This window comes from Calidris pugnax, unplaced genomic scaffold (genome assembly GCF_001431845.1).
Source record: "Calidris pugnax isolate Ruff unplaced genomic scaffold, ASM143184v1 scaffold13, whole genome shotgun sequence".
In the NCBI taxonomy this organism is placed as follows: domain Eukaryota; kingdom Metazoa; phylum Chordata; class Aves; order Charadriiformes; family Scolopacidae; genus Calidris; species Calidris pugnax.
The window spans coordinates 16,762,411-16,778,478 of NW_015090810.1; the positions used below are offsets into that span (position 1 = coordinate 16,762,411).

A 16,068-nucleotide genomic window follows, 5' to 3' on the forward strand; every position below is an offset into this window, starting at 1 on the left:
TTTTTTTTTTTTTTTTTTTTTTGTGGTTGGACTCGATCTCTGAGGTCCCTTCCAACCACCACAATTCTGTGATTCTGTAATCACAGAATCACGGAATGGTTTGGGTTGGAAGGGACCTCAAAGATCATCGAGTTCCAACCCCCCTGCCATGGGCAGGGACACCTCCCACCAGAGCAGGTTGCTCAAGGCCACATCCAGCCTGGCCTTGAACACCTCCAGGGATGGGGCATCCACAGCTTCTCTGGGCAACCTGTTCCAGTGTCTCACCACCCTCACAGTAAAGAATTTCTTCCTAATATCTAATCTAAATCTCCCCTCTTCCAATTTAAAACCGTTACCCCTTGTCCTGTCACTGCACTTCCTGACAAAGAGTCTCTCTCCAGCTCTCCTGTAGGCTCCCTTCAGATATTGAAAGGCCGCTGTAAGGTCTCCCTGGAGCCTTCTCTTCTCCAGGCTGAACAACCCCAGCTCTCTCAGTCTGTCCTCATACAGGAGAGCTCAAATCCAACTGTGCCCACATACAAGTCTCAAAAATCACCCCCAGCCTGTGTTGTTACTCTGATAAAATACTCAGGTTCCATCAGACACATGCATATCTCCAATATGCTATTTGAAAACTTCAATATTGCACTGAGTTACATATTATAGCAAAGGTCAGTTACTTCGCTATTTATTTACAAAAATGAAACTAATCCACTTAGCATCTGATATAAACAAATGCGCATCTACAGAAGCAATTCCCACTGAAGGCAAGTTTGTCTCCGTTTTTTCTGAGCAAAATAAATGCATTCTCTTGTGCCATTTAAGACAAAAATTATCACATAAGCAATATGAAAAAAGTATTTTTGTAATATAGGGAAATCAGAACAGTTTAGTCCAACAAAAATACCAGTAGGGTTAGTTTTTTCTTTTCAGAAAACACCAGTACATGAGAAAGAATACTGTAGAGTCTGTAAATAAAAAAAAAAATTGTGTTCAGGAAAGCATTTATAGTATTTATATACTCACTGCTCCAGAAAGTTGAAATCTTATTTTGTGTTTCCAAGTAGGTTTTTCAACTGGGTGACACTCAAGGTCCCAGAACTGGGAGTAATCCCCTTTCTCTCTAGGTAAAAAGATGACAGCAACCTACCAAAACAAGAGAAAAATTTTGCAGCAGCTTCTTAGAATAATCTAGTCTTCACAATTTTACCTACACAAAGTTACAGTTAAGCCAGCACAAAAATTTACACACTATGGAACATACATTCCACACACAGGTGATCTTTCAGAAAACAATAGAGCTCAGCCTCCTTTGCCCACAAGAGAGAAAGTTCTGTTGAAATAGGTTGTGCAAGCCATCTCAAACAAAATTTCAGTTCAGCTAATGTGCTTTAAGTGAAGTCAGCAAGCGCTTGCACAAGTATTTCTATTAGTAAAATGGAGGAAAACAGGGCCAGGAGGGGAAATACACACAGTTGAAAGGCAGAAATCCCTTCCTTCATGTGTCACCTAAGCTGTGAACAACTGTACTCCTCCAGCTCCAAGTCTGTGAGAAGATTGCAATTACTAGAAAACCTGAAATTTAAACCAATTTGCAGACTATGCATTCGATCATATTTAAAGGCCATCTATGTAACGAAGGCTTGTCTCTGTATAGTGATGTACCACATTAATTCAAGAGTAAACTTGCATTGTTTTCATAGTTGAGATTGAGGGAAGAAAGGGGAGCAGCAGATTAGAACAGATCACTACATCTAATTAGCCAAATATTATCATACCCACTGCAAAAAACAGCAAATCACGATAGCACTGTACCTTAGCAGCTCCAGCCAATAGCCCGACATGCCAATAATGTAAATGTTATTCAAATAGGCCTGAACTAGGATTGTTAAAGTAAAGACAACTGTTTAAATTCAAACAATGGCTTTCAATATTATGAAATAGGACAGTTTTTTATGTCTTGTAAAATGATTACAAATTGCATCATCATAAAAATAATGTCATTCAGGAATGTCATTATATTTCATAATGGTTAAAAGATAGGTATTCACGAAGATGCAGAGACAGAATTGAAGTAGCCCTGAGGGACAAAAGCCCCATAGAAACCCACTCAGCATGTCCTTGAATGTGCTTTATAACTGTGGTTATGAAACCCTCTACTGGCCAGGAGATAAAATTGTAAGTCAAATGAAATCATCTTTAGGAACAGACAACTTCTTGAATAAGTATGTCAACACTGCTTCTGAGGAAGGGAAACCAGTTCTTACATAAGTTTCATAAAAACCTAGTATTATTTGTGATTTTCTTGTGGGTTTTTACAAAATATTTTAAAGCAATTTTCTATTCTAAAAAAATACAACCACAAAACACAAAAACACCTCCATGTCAAAGTTGAACTATAGATTGCATGAATTCTTAGAATCAACTCAGCTGACATTATACCAGCTGTGGTGAGCAGGTATTAACTACCTGATACACCCCAGAACCCAATTTTGGAAGGCCAACTTTTTATCATGATCAGATTAAGTATGACCAGCTTCAAAAATTCAGCTGTTATTTCAGAGAATTTCTCATGTAAGATCCTATTTTACAATTTATATTACAATTGAGATACACTAACATGATTAAAATATATATATTTATGTAAATAATTGTCAGTTTACCTTCTCCTCTCCATAAGCTTCAAGAGTACCAGAAACACGGGAACATCTGAAAGCGGAGTAAGTCACTCTATAAACACTCTCAGTTTCATCCACATCCTGCAAATAAAGTTTTAAGTCAGATTCAGAAGGGAAAGTTAAAAGAAAACCCAAAGCAACAAACCAAAAACAACCACCACACAACACACACTCACACACACCTGCTGAAGAAAATGCACCCAATCAAGATGCTTCCAAGTAAACAAATAATATTGTCTCCCTAAAAGCAAAAGAATAAACCACTATAACATTTATGGAGTCACCATGACTACCAACTTCTAGTTTAGAGGCAGTGCACTGGCTGGAACACTCAGCATACTCAGTCTTCTGGGCTATAGCTAAGAGTGCTACACATCAATTTTTCATCATTTCATGACAGATCATAACAATTCTAGCATAAAATCAAAGTGACCATCACAGCATTTCAGTCTATCAAAAAAACAGATAAGCATTTACAAGTTTCAATGGAACAGCTAGAGTAAATGCACAGGCAACAGCAGTGCAATTTGAATATCCTTGACCTAACTTAAATTACCTACAGAGATAACATGTACAGAAGCCCAAGTCTCAAAACAAGGCAAATCTAGCATTCTGGAGCCAAAAGGGACACAGATCTTTTATGTATGCTTGACTACTTAATGCAATCTGGATGATGATACTGGATGAGCACAAGCAAACACTGTAAGCCAGCAAGTTAACCAGAAATTATCCCACAGAGCACTATGATTCAGTCAGGGAGCCCACCAGAAGTGAAAAAAGGAGTAAAACATTTTGCTAATACAGACAGAGGCAAAAAGAAGATTTGCAATTGAGTTCATGCTCAAATATATATTCTTTTTTTGAGAAGATGGAAGGAGAAAGAGCAGCAGGAAGAGAGAAAGAAAAAAACCCAACCTAACCTATTGCATTCACTCACTTTAACATAGGGTGGTGCCAAAGATGACAAATTCCACTTCACATCTTCATCTCCTTTATTCTCCATTTCCAGGTAACTCTCTAAAAGAGAAATATCAGACTAATACATTAAATGTCTTTGTTCAAGTATCTTTTGTGGAAAGACTTTAAACAGAAACTATGTTTCAAGACACACGGAAGTTTAATGGAACCAGTTCTCATGATGCCAGCGCCAAGGGCAGACTCAAACGAAGCACACTGTCAGCACACAGCTGACATTCCTACCATCTTAAGGAAGAATGTTTATTTCTCTGCTACATGCAGACAAATTTATCTCACATCTTAGGGACCCATATACAGATTTGAAGAATGAGTCTACTGCAGAAGTGCATTGTCCCGAAAGAGCTTCAACAAAATACAGTAACCTTATAGTGCCCTCTGTGCCCAGGCGCGGTATGGTTGCATTCATCATTGTTGCTTAAAAAATTGGGAACTTACCTGTCTGTATGCAAACCTATCTGCAGGGAAGAGCGTGGCTATACTGCGGCTGTGGCTATACTGGCCTTGGGGGGAGGGGGGAAGAATTCTGAAAAGAGTTCCATCATAAGGAGTAACATTTCAAACTAAATACAGAAGAGGGGAACTGGTCAATCACACTTATCAGACTAAAAGAATAAAAAAGGAGTCAAGGCATTCCAGTTCCCAAGCATGCAATACAATAAACAAAAACTCTAAACACAAGATACTACAGATGTTGCATTTACAAAGTAAGCAACATTACCTGAGCTGTGGCCAGGCCTTGTTTTAGGAAAAACAATGGTTCTATTCTTTATTTCCATTTTTGTTGGAGGGAGCGCTGAGAGAGGTTTGGCCACATGAACAGCAGGACTTTCAGAACGTGGAGTAAATATATCGCATCTTCTGGATGGAAAGTCTGCTCCAGACACACTTTTTGCGACTGCCTCTCGAATTTGCACTTTGATAAACTTTTGCACAATTTGGAGAAAAAGAAAATATTTAAATAGTGAGCACTAATATATTAACAAGTGAAACTTTTAGCTTTATTTCTTTGAACTGTAAGAGCTCATGTTCAGCTTCACATTCCAACAGTCTCATACGTTCAATCACCATCTCTAACTTCAGTACACAAAGTTTAAAGATTATAGGACAAGTTTAATCCAGGAGAACAGGAAATTTTCCTGAAAATTTGCTATCTAGATGTTTTAATTCAATAGGAATGTTAATTTAAACTTGGTAAATTTAATTGACAACTCCTATAATATTCTCTACTTGCAGAGAATGGGAACAAGGCTGCCTCACACAGAACAAGCTTTGAAGTTTCCAGAAGTGCTAATTATGTAGCAGAAGTGAACACAGTTAATGATAGTGAAGTCTTAGCATACATTTTGCTTAATTGGATAGGTAGTAAAGAAATGGCAAAAGCAGTAGCAACTATTATATCTCTCACAATCTGATTGGTTTTGCTACGTTGCTCTTCTCTTGTCCTAGTAGGTTTCTTCTTTTAAAGCCTTTTCCCACATTGTAGAACGTAACATAGTTAAGTATGTGTACAGTCTCCGTTTCTTTCTCAACTCACTCTTTTCAACAGCTTCCCTGTTTGTTAGGGTTTTTAAGGCAATTTCCAATTTTGTATCCTACCTCACCTTCCTCCATCAAGAAGGAAAGTGGACATGCTGTTTTATCTTTTCAGTGTCTTTTCTCTCTCCACGCATTGTTACAATTAACCCAAAATACATACTGGCTGTAAAAATAAAAAACAGGTGTTTATTTCTTTGGGGGAGACTGCCAAGGAGTCTTTCTGCTTTTACACTGATGAAAGAAAAAACTGTTGGCTTCATAAATTTTACTTTTATGACTTAATCAGGGAAAAGTCTTGGATTAAAATGCATGAAGAGCAAGAACACATTCTTCACCACAGACTTGTCAGCCAGAGGGTTAAGTCTACCTTAAGGGAGTTCAAAAAGAGCTATGGTGACTTGTCCAATAACCTCCTTTAACTTTTTATTTTAAAATATTATATAGACTACTTTTTATATATGCATGTCTACATATATATATTTAGTGTTTTAGAAAATGATGCATAAGGTGGTGGTGGGTGTACAGATGCCATTCAATCTAAGTGTTCACACCATTGTACTTTTTCAGAGATGAATGAACTAAGAGTTTCAGTTTGCAAAACAGCATCCTAATTACTTTTTTTTTCTAAAGAAAACTTTAAAAGTTAGAGAGAATAACAGAAGTTGACAGACATGCTGTCTGATGCCTAAAAGGTTTTAGCAACATTATTTTACTTTGCTGGATAAGGTCTAGAAAACAATTGCAATCTCAACTCTCAAGTAAGCCATGTACCTTTAGTCCATATTCACAAATGATAGAGATTAGGCCACTCCAAGGAATTAAGGAAGGTTTTGTGGCAAGTGATGGATTAGGACTCACCAAAATTTGTGTACTGCTCCTAATAAAAGAAAAAAATATTAGCATGATACTCATATTAGAATGAGTATCTACAACAGATCTCAGTAGCCTCCCCCAATAAAGGATGCACTTTTAAGACAGTAAGTGAAGATGATCTAGACATAATTAAATGTAAGGTATTCAGATATCCAATACATTATCAAGTTTTAGTAGTCAGAAACTTAACACTAACACACTTTATAAGCTGCTTGTTGGTTGTTGTATAAAGGGTCACAGGGAAAGAGTAAATCTTACCTCTTGTTAACATACACAGCCGGTCAGGCCATGTAAAACAGACATAGAACTACATCTTTCAGAAAAATAAGCCTCAATACTAGTCAACAAGAGAATAGGACTGTTCAAACAAATTGCATTTCATTAATCTTTTAAAGTAACTCTAGTTTCAGAGAAACAGCTTGATTTCCTTCCTCCCATGCAGAACCAATCTTGGAAAGAAGAAATGCCTTTCGATGTCATCAATGCTTTCTATAGTTACTTAGGATAGGGGACACCAAAGAGTCTAAACTCACTTGAAGCAGTCATGGCATCACACAGCAATTTCACCAGTGAGAACATAAATTCTGATTTACAGTGTTCCACATTCTATACTAGAGACATTTAAATAACGTAAGGAGAAAGGAAGCACTGAAGTATTAAAAAAAAGGAGTACAAAAATAACTGAAATAAAGGTCATTGGTTGTACATTAGCAAAAGCACTCAAGCTAAACCCGAAACATTAGCTTAATATGTTATTAGCACAGCACTTCGCATTTGAAAACTTCAGTGTAGGAACAAGATCAGTCACCAGCAATACATCCAAGAATTTACATCTACGTGAATAAAGAATTAAGTGTTTAAATGTATTGCATCTTGCATTGTGATGCAAGACTGAAAAGAAAGTATCTGCTTTGGGCAGACATCTACAAAGTTAAAGCCACTACTTAAATAAAACTCAGAAAGCAAAACCTATTTTGTGTGGAATACGAGACTTTTTTTTTGAATATGACAATAGTTTAGTAACAGGGTCCTAAAAGCCTTTCTGAACTGATCTTAAAAAACTATAAATTCAGAAGTGAGAAGCGGTCAAATCTTTCAAGCATTTTGTTGTGAAAGACTTTGCTGACATCTGTGAGAAGTCTCAGACACACATGCAGTGATGTGATGACTACTGTTCCAAAATACTGCTAGTTAGGTGACCTGCCACTGGTCTGCCACTTTTTTTTTTCCTATCTACAGGTATTGGGAAGCCAAAGTTGAATGGCAACACACCGGTTTGTCAGAACACAAAACAACCCCTCACAATCAAGTTCTGATGAATATCAGCACAATTGCAAAAGAAAACCTTAAGTCCCCAGAAGAGGAGCACTCTATAAAAACTGGTATTTTGGGTTGGCTTGTTTGTTGAGGACTGGAAGAGTGAGTGGGTGTAAAGTCCTTTTCTTTTTAGACATGGAGGTCATTTTTAAACAAAAGACATTGTGAAAGGAGATTTTTAAAACTTTAGCTTTGTTGACCACCCAGCTCCTAGGAGGTTATGCAATAATAGTATTTCCAGGCACAGAAAACTCCCGGCCTCCAAGCAGCTTTGTAGATGACGGAAAAAACATTCCTTCTGTACAGAACTTAAAAAGCATATGGTCCTAAAATAAAAAAGCTAAATTCACATGTTAGCTGACAAAAAGACTATATCCTGGAACTAAAATAGTTCCAGGATATAGAGTAAACAAATTAAAATAAATTCATAAAAGTTAACTAAAATTCCTAACTAAAAAGAAATTCCTGCAAAATCTCACCACACTTTCACACATAAAGGAAACCTATGAAAAACTTACTCTGGTTCAATAAGTCCATGTTGTGGGGTTATAGTAAGGCAGTGAGCTGGCCATGAAAGCTGAAATGTCAACGTCCTATTAGAATTGTTGACAATTTGTACATGTCCTGTATCCGCTGTTCCACCTGTAATACAAAAAAAGCTTTAAAAAGGTAACATGTACAAAAATTCACAGAAGTGCCCAAGATTCATAGATGCACCAATTAAGATAAACCATTTTCTCCCCTATTTTTACCTTCATGATGCTTCAAAATATTTATGGTTTGCAGTGCATATTATATAGATATACACACAAAGCGCATTACCTTTGAGAATTTAACCAAAACTGTGTTCAAACTAAGCTTATTGTTTCGATGTAACGCTACTGCAGCAAGATTGTTGGCCAAGCCACATTTACAAACACAAATTAATTACAAACATAGTAATGTTACATAGTACATAGTACAGTTATTTTTAATACTAGAATGGTTATTTTATTCACTTCAAAAATACTTACTAATAGAAGGAGATGCCAAAGTCAAGCATTCGGGTTTAACAGCCCAAGTCTGTTGAGCATCTGAATTATTCTGAACCAGATCATCAGGTTTTGGAGGTAATGGAGGACTCTGAGGTCCTTTAACAGGAAGAACATCCAAAGTTGCATTGATATGTCTGACAGAGTTCTCAAAACTGAAAGTAAGATTGCATTAAACAAAATGAGTAATAAAAATCACTTATGAGTAACTGTAATAGCCCACTCTTACTATTTCTCAGCATTTAATACTGAAATACAGTGTTCTTTACATGCACCTTTAATTTAATTCAATTCTCCATTAGTAACAAAAAAATAATTCAGTAGCTGTATCATGACACAGCTTTTTCATACAATGTTTAGAAGTGGAAGGTACCATTTAGAAGAGGGGAGATTTAGATCAGATACCAGAAATAAATTCTTTACTGTGAGGGTGGTGAGACACTGGAACAGGTTGCCTGGGGAAGTTGTGGATGCCCCATCCCTGGAAGTGTTCAAGGCCAGGCTGGATGGGGCTTTGAACAACCTGGTCTGGTGGGAGGTGTCCCTGCCCATGGCAGGGGGGTTGGAACCTGATGATCTTTAAGGTCCCTTCGAACTCTAATCATTACTCTAATCATTCTATGAGTCTGTGATTACCTGTCCAATTCCAGGAAATGCTGACATTCATCCTCATCACAAGTGGAAAACCCAAACACAGAAAGGATAATCTTTCGCATATTTGCATAGAAGAGACGGATACTACTTGTCCCCCGTGGGATATCACATACTAAAAATGAAAGTAACAAAGCAATTCTAATAAAAACAGTTCTATAATTCTCAGAAATTACACAACAGACATTTGGGATACAGGCCTAGTTATTAATCTGTTGGCTAAGATATCCTAGGTCATTCAAAAAATTACTAACTACAAGTTCAGTTATCAGGCATAAATCTGTACAAGAATCTTGTACATAAATGTGTACAAGAAATTGAATCTGTCTCAATTACTAATAATAAGGCAAATATTCTGCAAATAATTGAGCGTTTTTAATGCTATAATATTCATGTATGACGGTAAGAGAAACGTACAGTAAATTGTTAGACAGGCCTTGACTGAAAGAAATCAAGTTCCATCCAAACTGAAAATTTTTCTTTTATATTTACCAAAAAAGAAACAGTGGAAAAATAACTAGGATTCAAGCCTAAAAGCACATTTTTTCACCCGAAAACAAGTAGTACATTTTTCTTTTAACAAGTCATAGGCTTACCTTCTGTCACAAGCTGCTCCCCTTGAAATTCTTCATCAAATACAACGTTTCTCAATAATCTATCTTCTGGGATTATGTGTTTTTCTGCCTCAGGTTTATGCATCATAGCTCTGTTAAAGAGATACAGAAACAAGAGTCATTAAATTACACAAAGTTATCAGAATTAACAATTTGAAAAGATCGTTAAAATTGGTAATAATCCAGCACAATTTTAATGTTATCGTTTCTCAAATACACCAAGGTCAAATCTGCGAGCATTCATTTAAAACTAAAATCTTCTCAATCTTAAAATGGTTAAAGAAAAACCCGCTCTATTGTTGCACAGTAAAAGGAACCACTGAAATAACTGCCATGCACTTGTCTTTCCAAGGTACTTGTTCTCTGCTGTCAATCACACCTACCTAGATTTCTGCTTAGTACATCAGGCATCTGAGTGATTTTTCAATAACCACAAGAAGCAGGAGATTGCTATTTTGATTCTGAGTGAAAGCCTTTTGAGGGGAAAAATAGACTAGTCAATGGCAGAGTGGCAGCAGATGCCAGCCAACAGCAGGACCACGGAGCCAAGGAGCATGATCCCCAACACGGCAGAAAAGACTGGAAGCCATAGGGATATAAATAGTCCTGAGAAAAATGGGAAGCTACAGGTCAGTATGAGGCAACCTGACACTCAGATAGGTCAGAGCTGTGGAGAGAGTACCTCAGCTCTACTGAGTCCCAGGTCTAAACTACTTTCCAGGTGACTGACAATGTCTATTTTTGGAGCAAAAAACTAGAGCCACAAATTGGCAGACTAGGCAGATTACTCATTTCACATTCCTGCCCTAAGACCCAAATCACATTCTTGTTTTAGTAGACAATTTCAGAATGGGGTTTGACTGGCTTATAGTACTCAGTCATTTCAAGATATAAGCATCTCTTTCAAATTATGAAGGGAGATGTCAGAGAAGCTCCCACCAAGAAACAACCAACTAGACCACCATGTTCAGGAAACAAATACCAGACATGCTGACTAATAAAATCAGCAGCAAATGATTTCACTCGCATATCTATGTCCAGAGCCTAAAAAAAATATTTTCCAGCACTACCTGTATAGGTGTAACAAGCTTCTCAATGGGTTTTCTGTTGATCAGTAGATCAGAGCATTTCTTTAAGTATTTTTGCCCTTTGAGGGCTCAATGACAGTGAGCGTTGCCTCAGACAGAAGAGTTCATACAAAAATCAGTAAGAAGCACCTTCTGAGATATCTAAGCTAAGCCAATTTTCTATCAAGAAGGTAACAAACGCAGCTATTCCATTAGCTTTTTTATTCAAAGTCATACAGTTACATTCAGCTACGTTTAATACTTTATTTGGATAACAATAAACACAATGACTTTAATAAAGTTTCAGACAATTGCATTTAAAAGCACCAGTGGAATAATGTCATTCTGAAATTCTGCACTGAATGATAACCATCAGCACCATAGTGCTCTGCCTATTCTTAACATTTTGCATTTTCACTACACACAGCACAAGTCAAAAGTGCGACTTATGTCATTAAAGGCAGAGTATGCCATTTTTATGCATTTCAATTACCCAAATTGAAATACAGAGTAACATGGCCTCTACTTAAGCTCAGTAAGATGCATTCTACAGATTTAACCAGTGAGTAATGAGCATGTAAATGTTATTTCCCTCACACATACTCAAACACTGTCAACAGAATTCAGCAAACCAAAATGCAAATTTTGTTCAAAACTAACTACCACTGATTTTCAGTACTACTTTCATTAGCCTTTTCTTTAAAAGTTAAAGATACATCTATATAGAAAAGAGAGATACCAAGATAGACTACCACTCCTCTGACACGAAAAAACCCCCCAAAAGTCTCCCCAAGACCCAATACATTCAAATTCAAGAAACTAAAAAGAAAATTAAGCCCTTAAGTAGCATTGTAGCTACAGTATGTAAATGAAACCACAAATAAACAAACCAAACTCCCACCAAACAATCTATGTAAGTCTTACTAGATCTGTCCATATCACCAATGTCTTTTAGTTTTTTCTTGATATTTTTGGAAGACTTAAAAAAAAACCTCGTACACCTCTAGTTTTAACTTTTTATTAAACATCTGTCTCTCTTAGAATAGCAAAGTACATCTTACCTACGATACTGCTGCCTAGAAACTTCATCTCCACAAAAAAAAGATACCATTGATAGCAATGCGTTTGTTTTATGGAAGTTTGTTTCCTTCAGTATTGGATTCCACGTTATAGTAACCACCTGATAAAATTAATAGACAATATACTAAGGAAAAAGCTCATTGTTAACGTTTGGAATACGTGTCAACAAATTACTGCAATACAAGTAAAACAAGATTTAACAAAAATGTGAGATTTTTAATAAAGAACTAGTCAGACACATTCTCATTGATCACATTTATTATCATTTAAATTAATAAAACTTGCTCAGAATCAGGTATTATACTTACTTCATGTGTTCCTTCTCTTAGTACAAACTTCTCTGGGGATACCCTCATTACCTGAGGATCCATAACTGCTTTCATCCGTAGGTCTGCAAAGCACAGAGCTTTAACATAGGCAGCCCGAGAACCTGTATTTCTGATGTGGAAGGAAGCAGTCCTTAATCCTGAAGGCAATAATCCATCCAGTGTTACCATGTAGATACCTGTCAGTTTTTCAACATTTTCTAAGACTATATTGCTTGTTCCTCCATATCCAGATAATGGTATCTAGGCAGGGAAAAAAAAGGAAAACAAAATAATTTAAAAAAAAAAAAAAATCACCAAAACCAAAAAACGTACCTCAAATGAAAGAAAGCTTCTTACTAAAACTTCTGTACGATATGGTGAACTACATAAAGAGTTACACAAATATAAGCAAAAATGCTTAAAATGTGAACTGAAAAGACTTTGCAAAAAATAAAAAAGCCTAAATTTTACTGAAAATTAATTTAAGGCCTACCTATAAAACAAGACCTATTCAGATTTTTTGACAGTTCTAGAGAGTTAAAGTCTTGGGCTACTTTCAACACAGTACATAAAACATTTTCCTCTGCAAGAAGAAAAACTGCATGCAAAATTTAGTGCCTACACAATCTTTAACAAGTATACAGATATGCATGTATCTTGACAAATTTCAGCTTTTCAATAGAAATACCTATTCAGTGTTAGATTTAAAATAATTATGAAAAAATCTATGTCTAAAATTATTAGAAGTTAGGTTGAGACTCTTACAGTAAACTTAATTCCTGGCCATGACTGAATCCCCAGCTGTTTGATTTCCAGCTTTGCAAAGCAGCAAGTTACTCGAGTAGGTGCAAACACCAGGTATATGTTCGTATCTTCTTTGGGACGGATTTTGAGCTCCCAACTACTAGTTAAGCGTTCTTCTGATCCAAATATACTTTGCAGCTATAAAAACAAAGACATGAGAAGCAAGTGACTGCAGTAGGAAAAACATATAGTAGTAAGACTTACTTCACTAGTAACCCAAAATTAACTTCTTTGAAACCTGTGTTAAATCGGTTGAGAATGGCACATATATAATGTTGCAATGTTTAATACGTAACAGAAAAAAACAAGTTCAAGATACTTTATAGTCCTACAGCGAGCATATTCATGCCTCTCACTTTAGACCACAGGGTTTTTTAGCTTTCAATCCACAGTACAGTAAGGCTGAACTTGAACAGCACTACATTATTTCCTCTCAGTTGAAGATTTCAGATATCAGATCTGAACATCTGAGGAAAAAAGGGGACAAACATATGCGGACTATGCAAAATACCCCTCTAGTTACAGTAATTCCAAAAAGCTAATTCCAGTTTTCCTTTCCACCCTCTGTCATGTACACTGAGTCCCTTGGAGTGAACCCCTCCTGCAAGAAGGGCCAACGACTGTTTACTCCACCAGGTACTGACTCTGTTGTGCTACAGCAGCTTAAGGAGCTGTAAACTGAGTTCCAGTTTGCTGTAGCGTGGTTATGGTTTCAGCTCTTCCTAAGGTTGCCAGCATAGCTTAAGCTCTGCTACCATGTCTGACAGTCTCAGAGCAAGCTCACACAGCCTACTAGTCACTGACATTTCTAAAGGAACCACACTTCAAGGGAAAGGCATTTTTATTACAAACATATCCTTAGAGTTGGCATAAACACTGAAAGGAAATTTTCACAACAGTTACCTGAAAGCATTCCTGATCCTGGCCTCTTATCAACAGCCTTAAATGTTGGGTCACAGATGGAGAGGCATTTCTTAGAGTTAACTTCTTCTGACTGAAAAATATAAAGTTTAAATACATTTTACAGCAAATGTAAATTAACTGCATATGGGTATTCATGGAAACACAGAAAATCAGATAGTCAATTTTAAAGACATTTCATGAAAAAAAATAAATCACCTCTTGGTACTACAGAATACATTAGCTAGAAAATTACTTATGTATCCTCAAACTTACTGACCTTACAATATTATACACCTTTACACATCAATCCTTGTACAGAAAAACAACCTCAATATATATATAAATAGAGCTTTTCTGAAGTTCAAGTATTGTACTTAACAGCTTGAACTTTTAAAGCAAGCAGCAGTTGTGTCAGTACAAAAATTCTTTAAAAAAAGAAAACCAACACACTTTAAGACACAGTTACAACTGGATTATCCAGAGCCACTTAATTATGCAAAAACAGTCTTGTGAGTAGTCTGACCCAGATTCATTAGAACAGTTATAAAGAACTAAATCAAGGATAGTTTTTCTTTTTCATGTACTTTTCAACATGACAGTACCACAGAAAGTTATGGCCACTTGGCAGCATCAGGTTGACCAAAAAGTAGATTTTTTTCCTCTCTGATATATCTTGACATTGACCAGGCTTCTGGTACTCAGATCCTTCCTTGACAAGGGAAGGAAACCTCTCCAGCAAGAAGAGTGAGTGTCTTTGTCATTTTAACAAGTCAAAAAACATCACATAAGGACATGACAAGCCTTGAAACTAGTAAAAACATAGGAAGAGGAAGGATCATGCAGTTGGAATCAGAGGAGGATGGGGAGAGAGAGAGCAAAGCCTCTCCATAATTTTCAGTGGCACACACTGTTCTGTACTCTGTTGAAACAAAAAAATTTAAAATAATTTCAGCTTCTGTCATGCTTTCAGCTAGGATGGAGTTGACTTTCTTTTCCACCAGCTGATGTGGTGCTGTGTTTGGGATTTGGGAGTAGTGTTGATGGCACACTGATGCAGCCTTTATATACAAACCCAGCAAAGTATATCTAGACAGTTATGAACAGTTTCACTAAATCATGTAATGCCTAAGCTGTAAACTTGAAACTAAAAAAGTGCAGACAGGAACTGGTCTCAAGGATAAAGCAATCATAAGTAGGGATGCAATGGATTCTCCACCACTAAAAGTTGGAACACAGTCAAATTGAAATAAATTAATTCAGGGAAGTTCAACAGTCTGTGCTATTCAGATGGTCAAATTACATTACCAGACTAGGTTTTTCTAGTCTTAATGGATGAATTGAAGAAAAACAAGCATAGACATTTATTTTTAGCAAGAGGTAGGTATCAAAAGAACCAATACAATTTTTTCATCAACTTGCTCGGAAAATATCTTCCGTCATATTTCTACTTACATAACACAATAATCTCACAGAATCAGTTATTATTCTAACAACATCTAAGGAGTCCTGAAGAATACAAAAAAGCTCAAATGATTACAGTTTGCTTCTGAAAAATTTCTTGTAAAAAAAGTAAATATTTGTAATATACTGCTTCTCTCACTTGAGTCACAAAACAGCTTACTTTATCATCTGTGGATTATTAATCTGAACAGGGACAGCAAGGAAATTCTAATTCAAATAAGCGCAATATAAAATACTTAACATGCCACTCTATATGAACAGCTGCCCGGCTTATACTTACACTGATGATCCAAGCCTCACTCCTCCCCAGGCAAGGAACTGCTTGTTGGAGAGAATGGGTGGGATGTCTAAGCCGGCAGCAGCTGTAGACACAGGTCTGTTTCCCTCAGACTGCACCTCACCTTTTACCACCACTTCATACTGAGGCCCAGATGGCAGCACAAGGATTTTCAAAGTACTTCAAAAATAAATAAATAAAATTTAATCCCATCACAGAACAAGATTAGCTGATGAAAACAAAACACAACTAAAAAAAAAAATCAGGGAGACCTTTTAAACTACCTTCTTAAGGGGAAAATACAAATACTTTATTTTTTTATTTTATTTTATGGCCAGCTGTACACATTGCAAAACTTAAATCTTTTGATTTGTAAATATGCATGCCATATGCACCTCAAGCAATCTTCTGAAGTATTTCATCTGGAAATGGTTCAGATAAGTATTTCAGAGACTACAGCTAGGCAAATTGGTTTTTGTCCATGCTAACTTCTGATTATTTTGGCATA

General features: G+C 36.4%; 1 protein-coding gene across 1 annotated transcript in view; it reads right to left on the reverse strand.

Annotated features, from left to right (window-relative positions):
• The window catches only part of CEP192 (centrosomal protein 192kDa), a 63,574-nt gene that overhangs the window by 10,301 nt on the left and 37,205 nt on the right, over nucleotides 1-16,068 (reverse strand). Inside the window, exons 26-39 of the mRNA XM_014938416.1 lie at nucleotides 15,564-15,740; nucleotides 13,823-13,913; nucleotides 12,881-13,057; nucleotides 12,116-12,376; nucleotides 11,789-11,907; nucleotides 9,643-9,752; nucleotides 9,032-9,161; nucleotides 8,378-8,550; nucleotides 7,883-8,006; nucleotides 5,946-6,051; nucleotides 4,357-4,561; nucleotides 3,598-3,677; nucleotides 2,646-2,741; nucleotides 1,009-1,128 (exon numbers count right to left, since the gene is read on the reverse strand). Coding sequence (XP_014793902.1) covers nucleotides 1,009-1,128; nucleotides 2,646-2,741; nucleotides 3,598-3,677; nucleotides 4,357-4,561; nucleotides 5,946-6,051; nucleotides 7,883-8,006; nucleotides 8,378-8,550; nucleotides 9,032-9,161; nucleotides 9,643-9,752; nucleotides 11,789-11,907; nucleotides 12,116-12,376; nucleotides 12,881-13,057; nucleotides 13,823-13,913; nucleotides 15,564-15,740 — 1,969 coding nt within the window. The remainder of the gene's footprint in view (nucleotides 1-1,008; nucleotides 1,129-2,645; nucleotides 2,742-3,597; nucleotides 3,678-4,356; nucleotides 4,562-5,945; nucleotides 6,052-7,882; nucleotides 8,007-8,377; nucleotides 8,551-9,031; nucleotides 9,162-9,642; nucleotides 9,753-11,788; nucleotides 11,908-12,115; nucleotides 12,377-12,880; nucleotides 13,058-13,822; nucleotides 13,914-15,563; nucleotides 15,741-16,068) is intronic.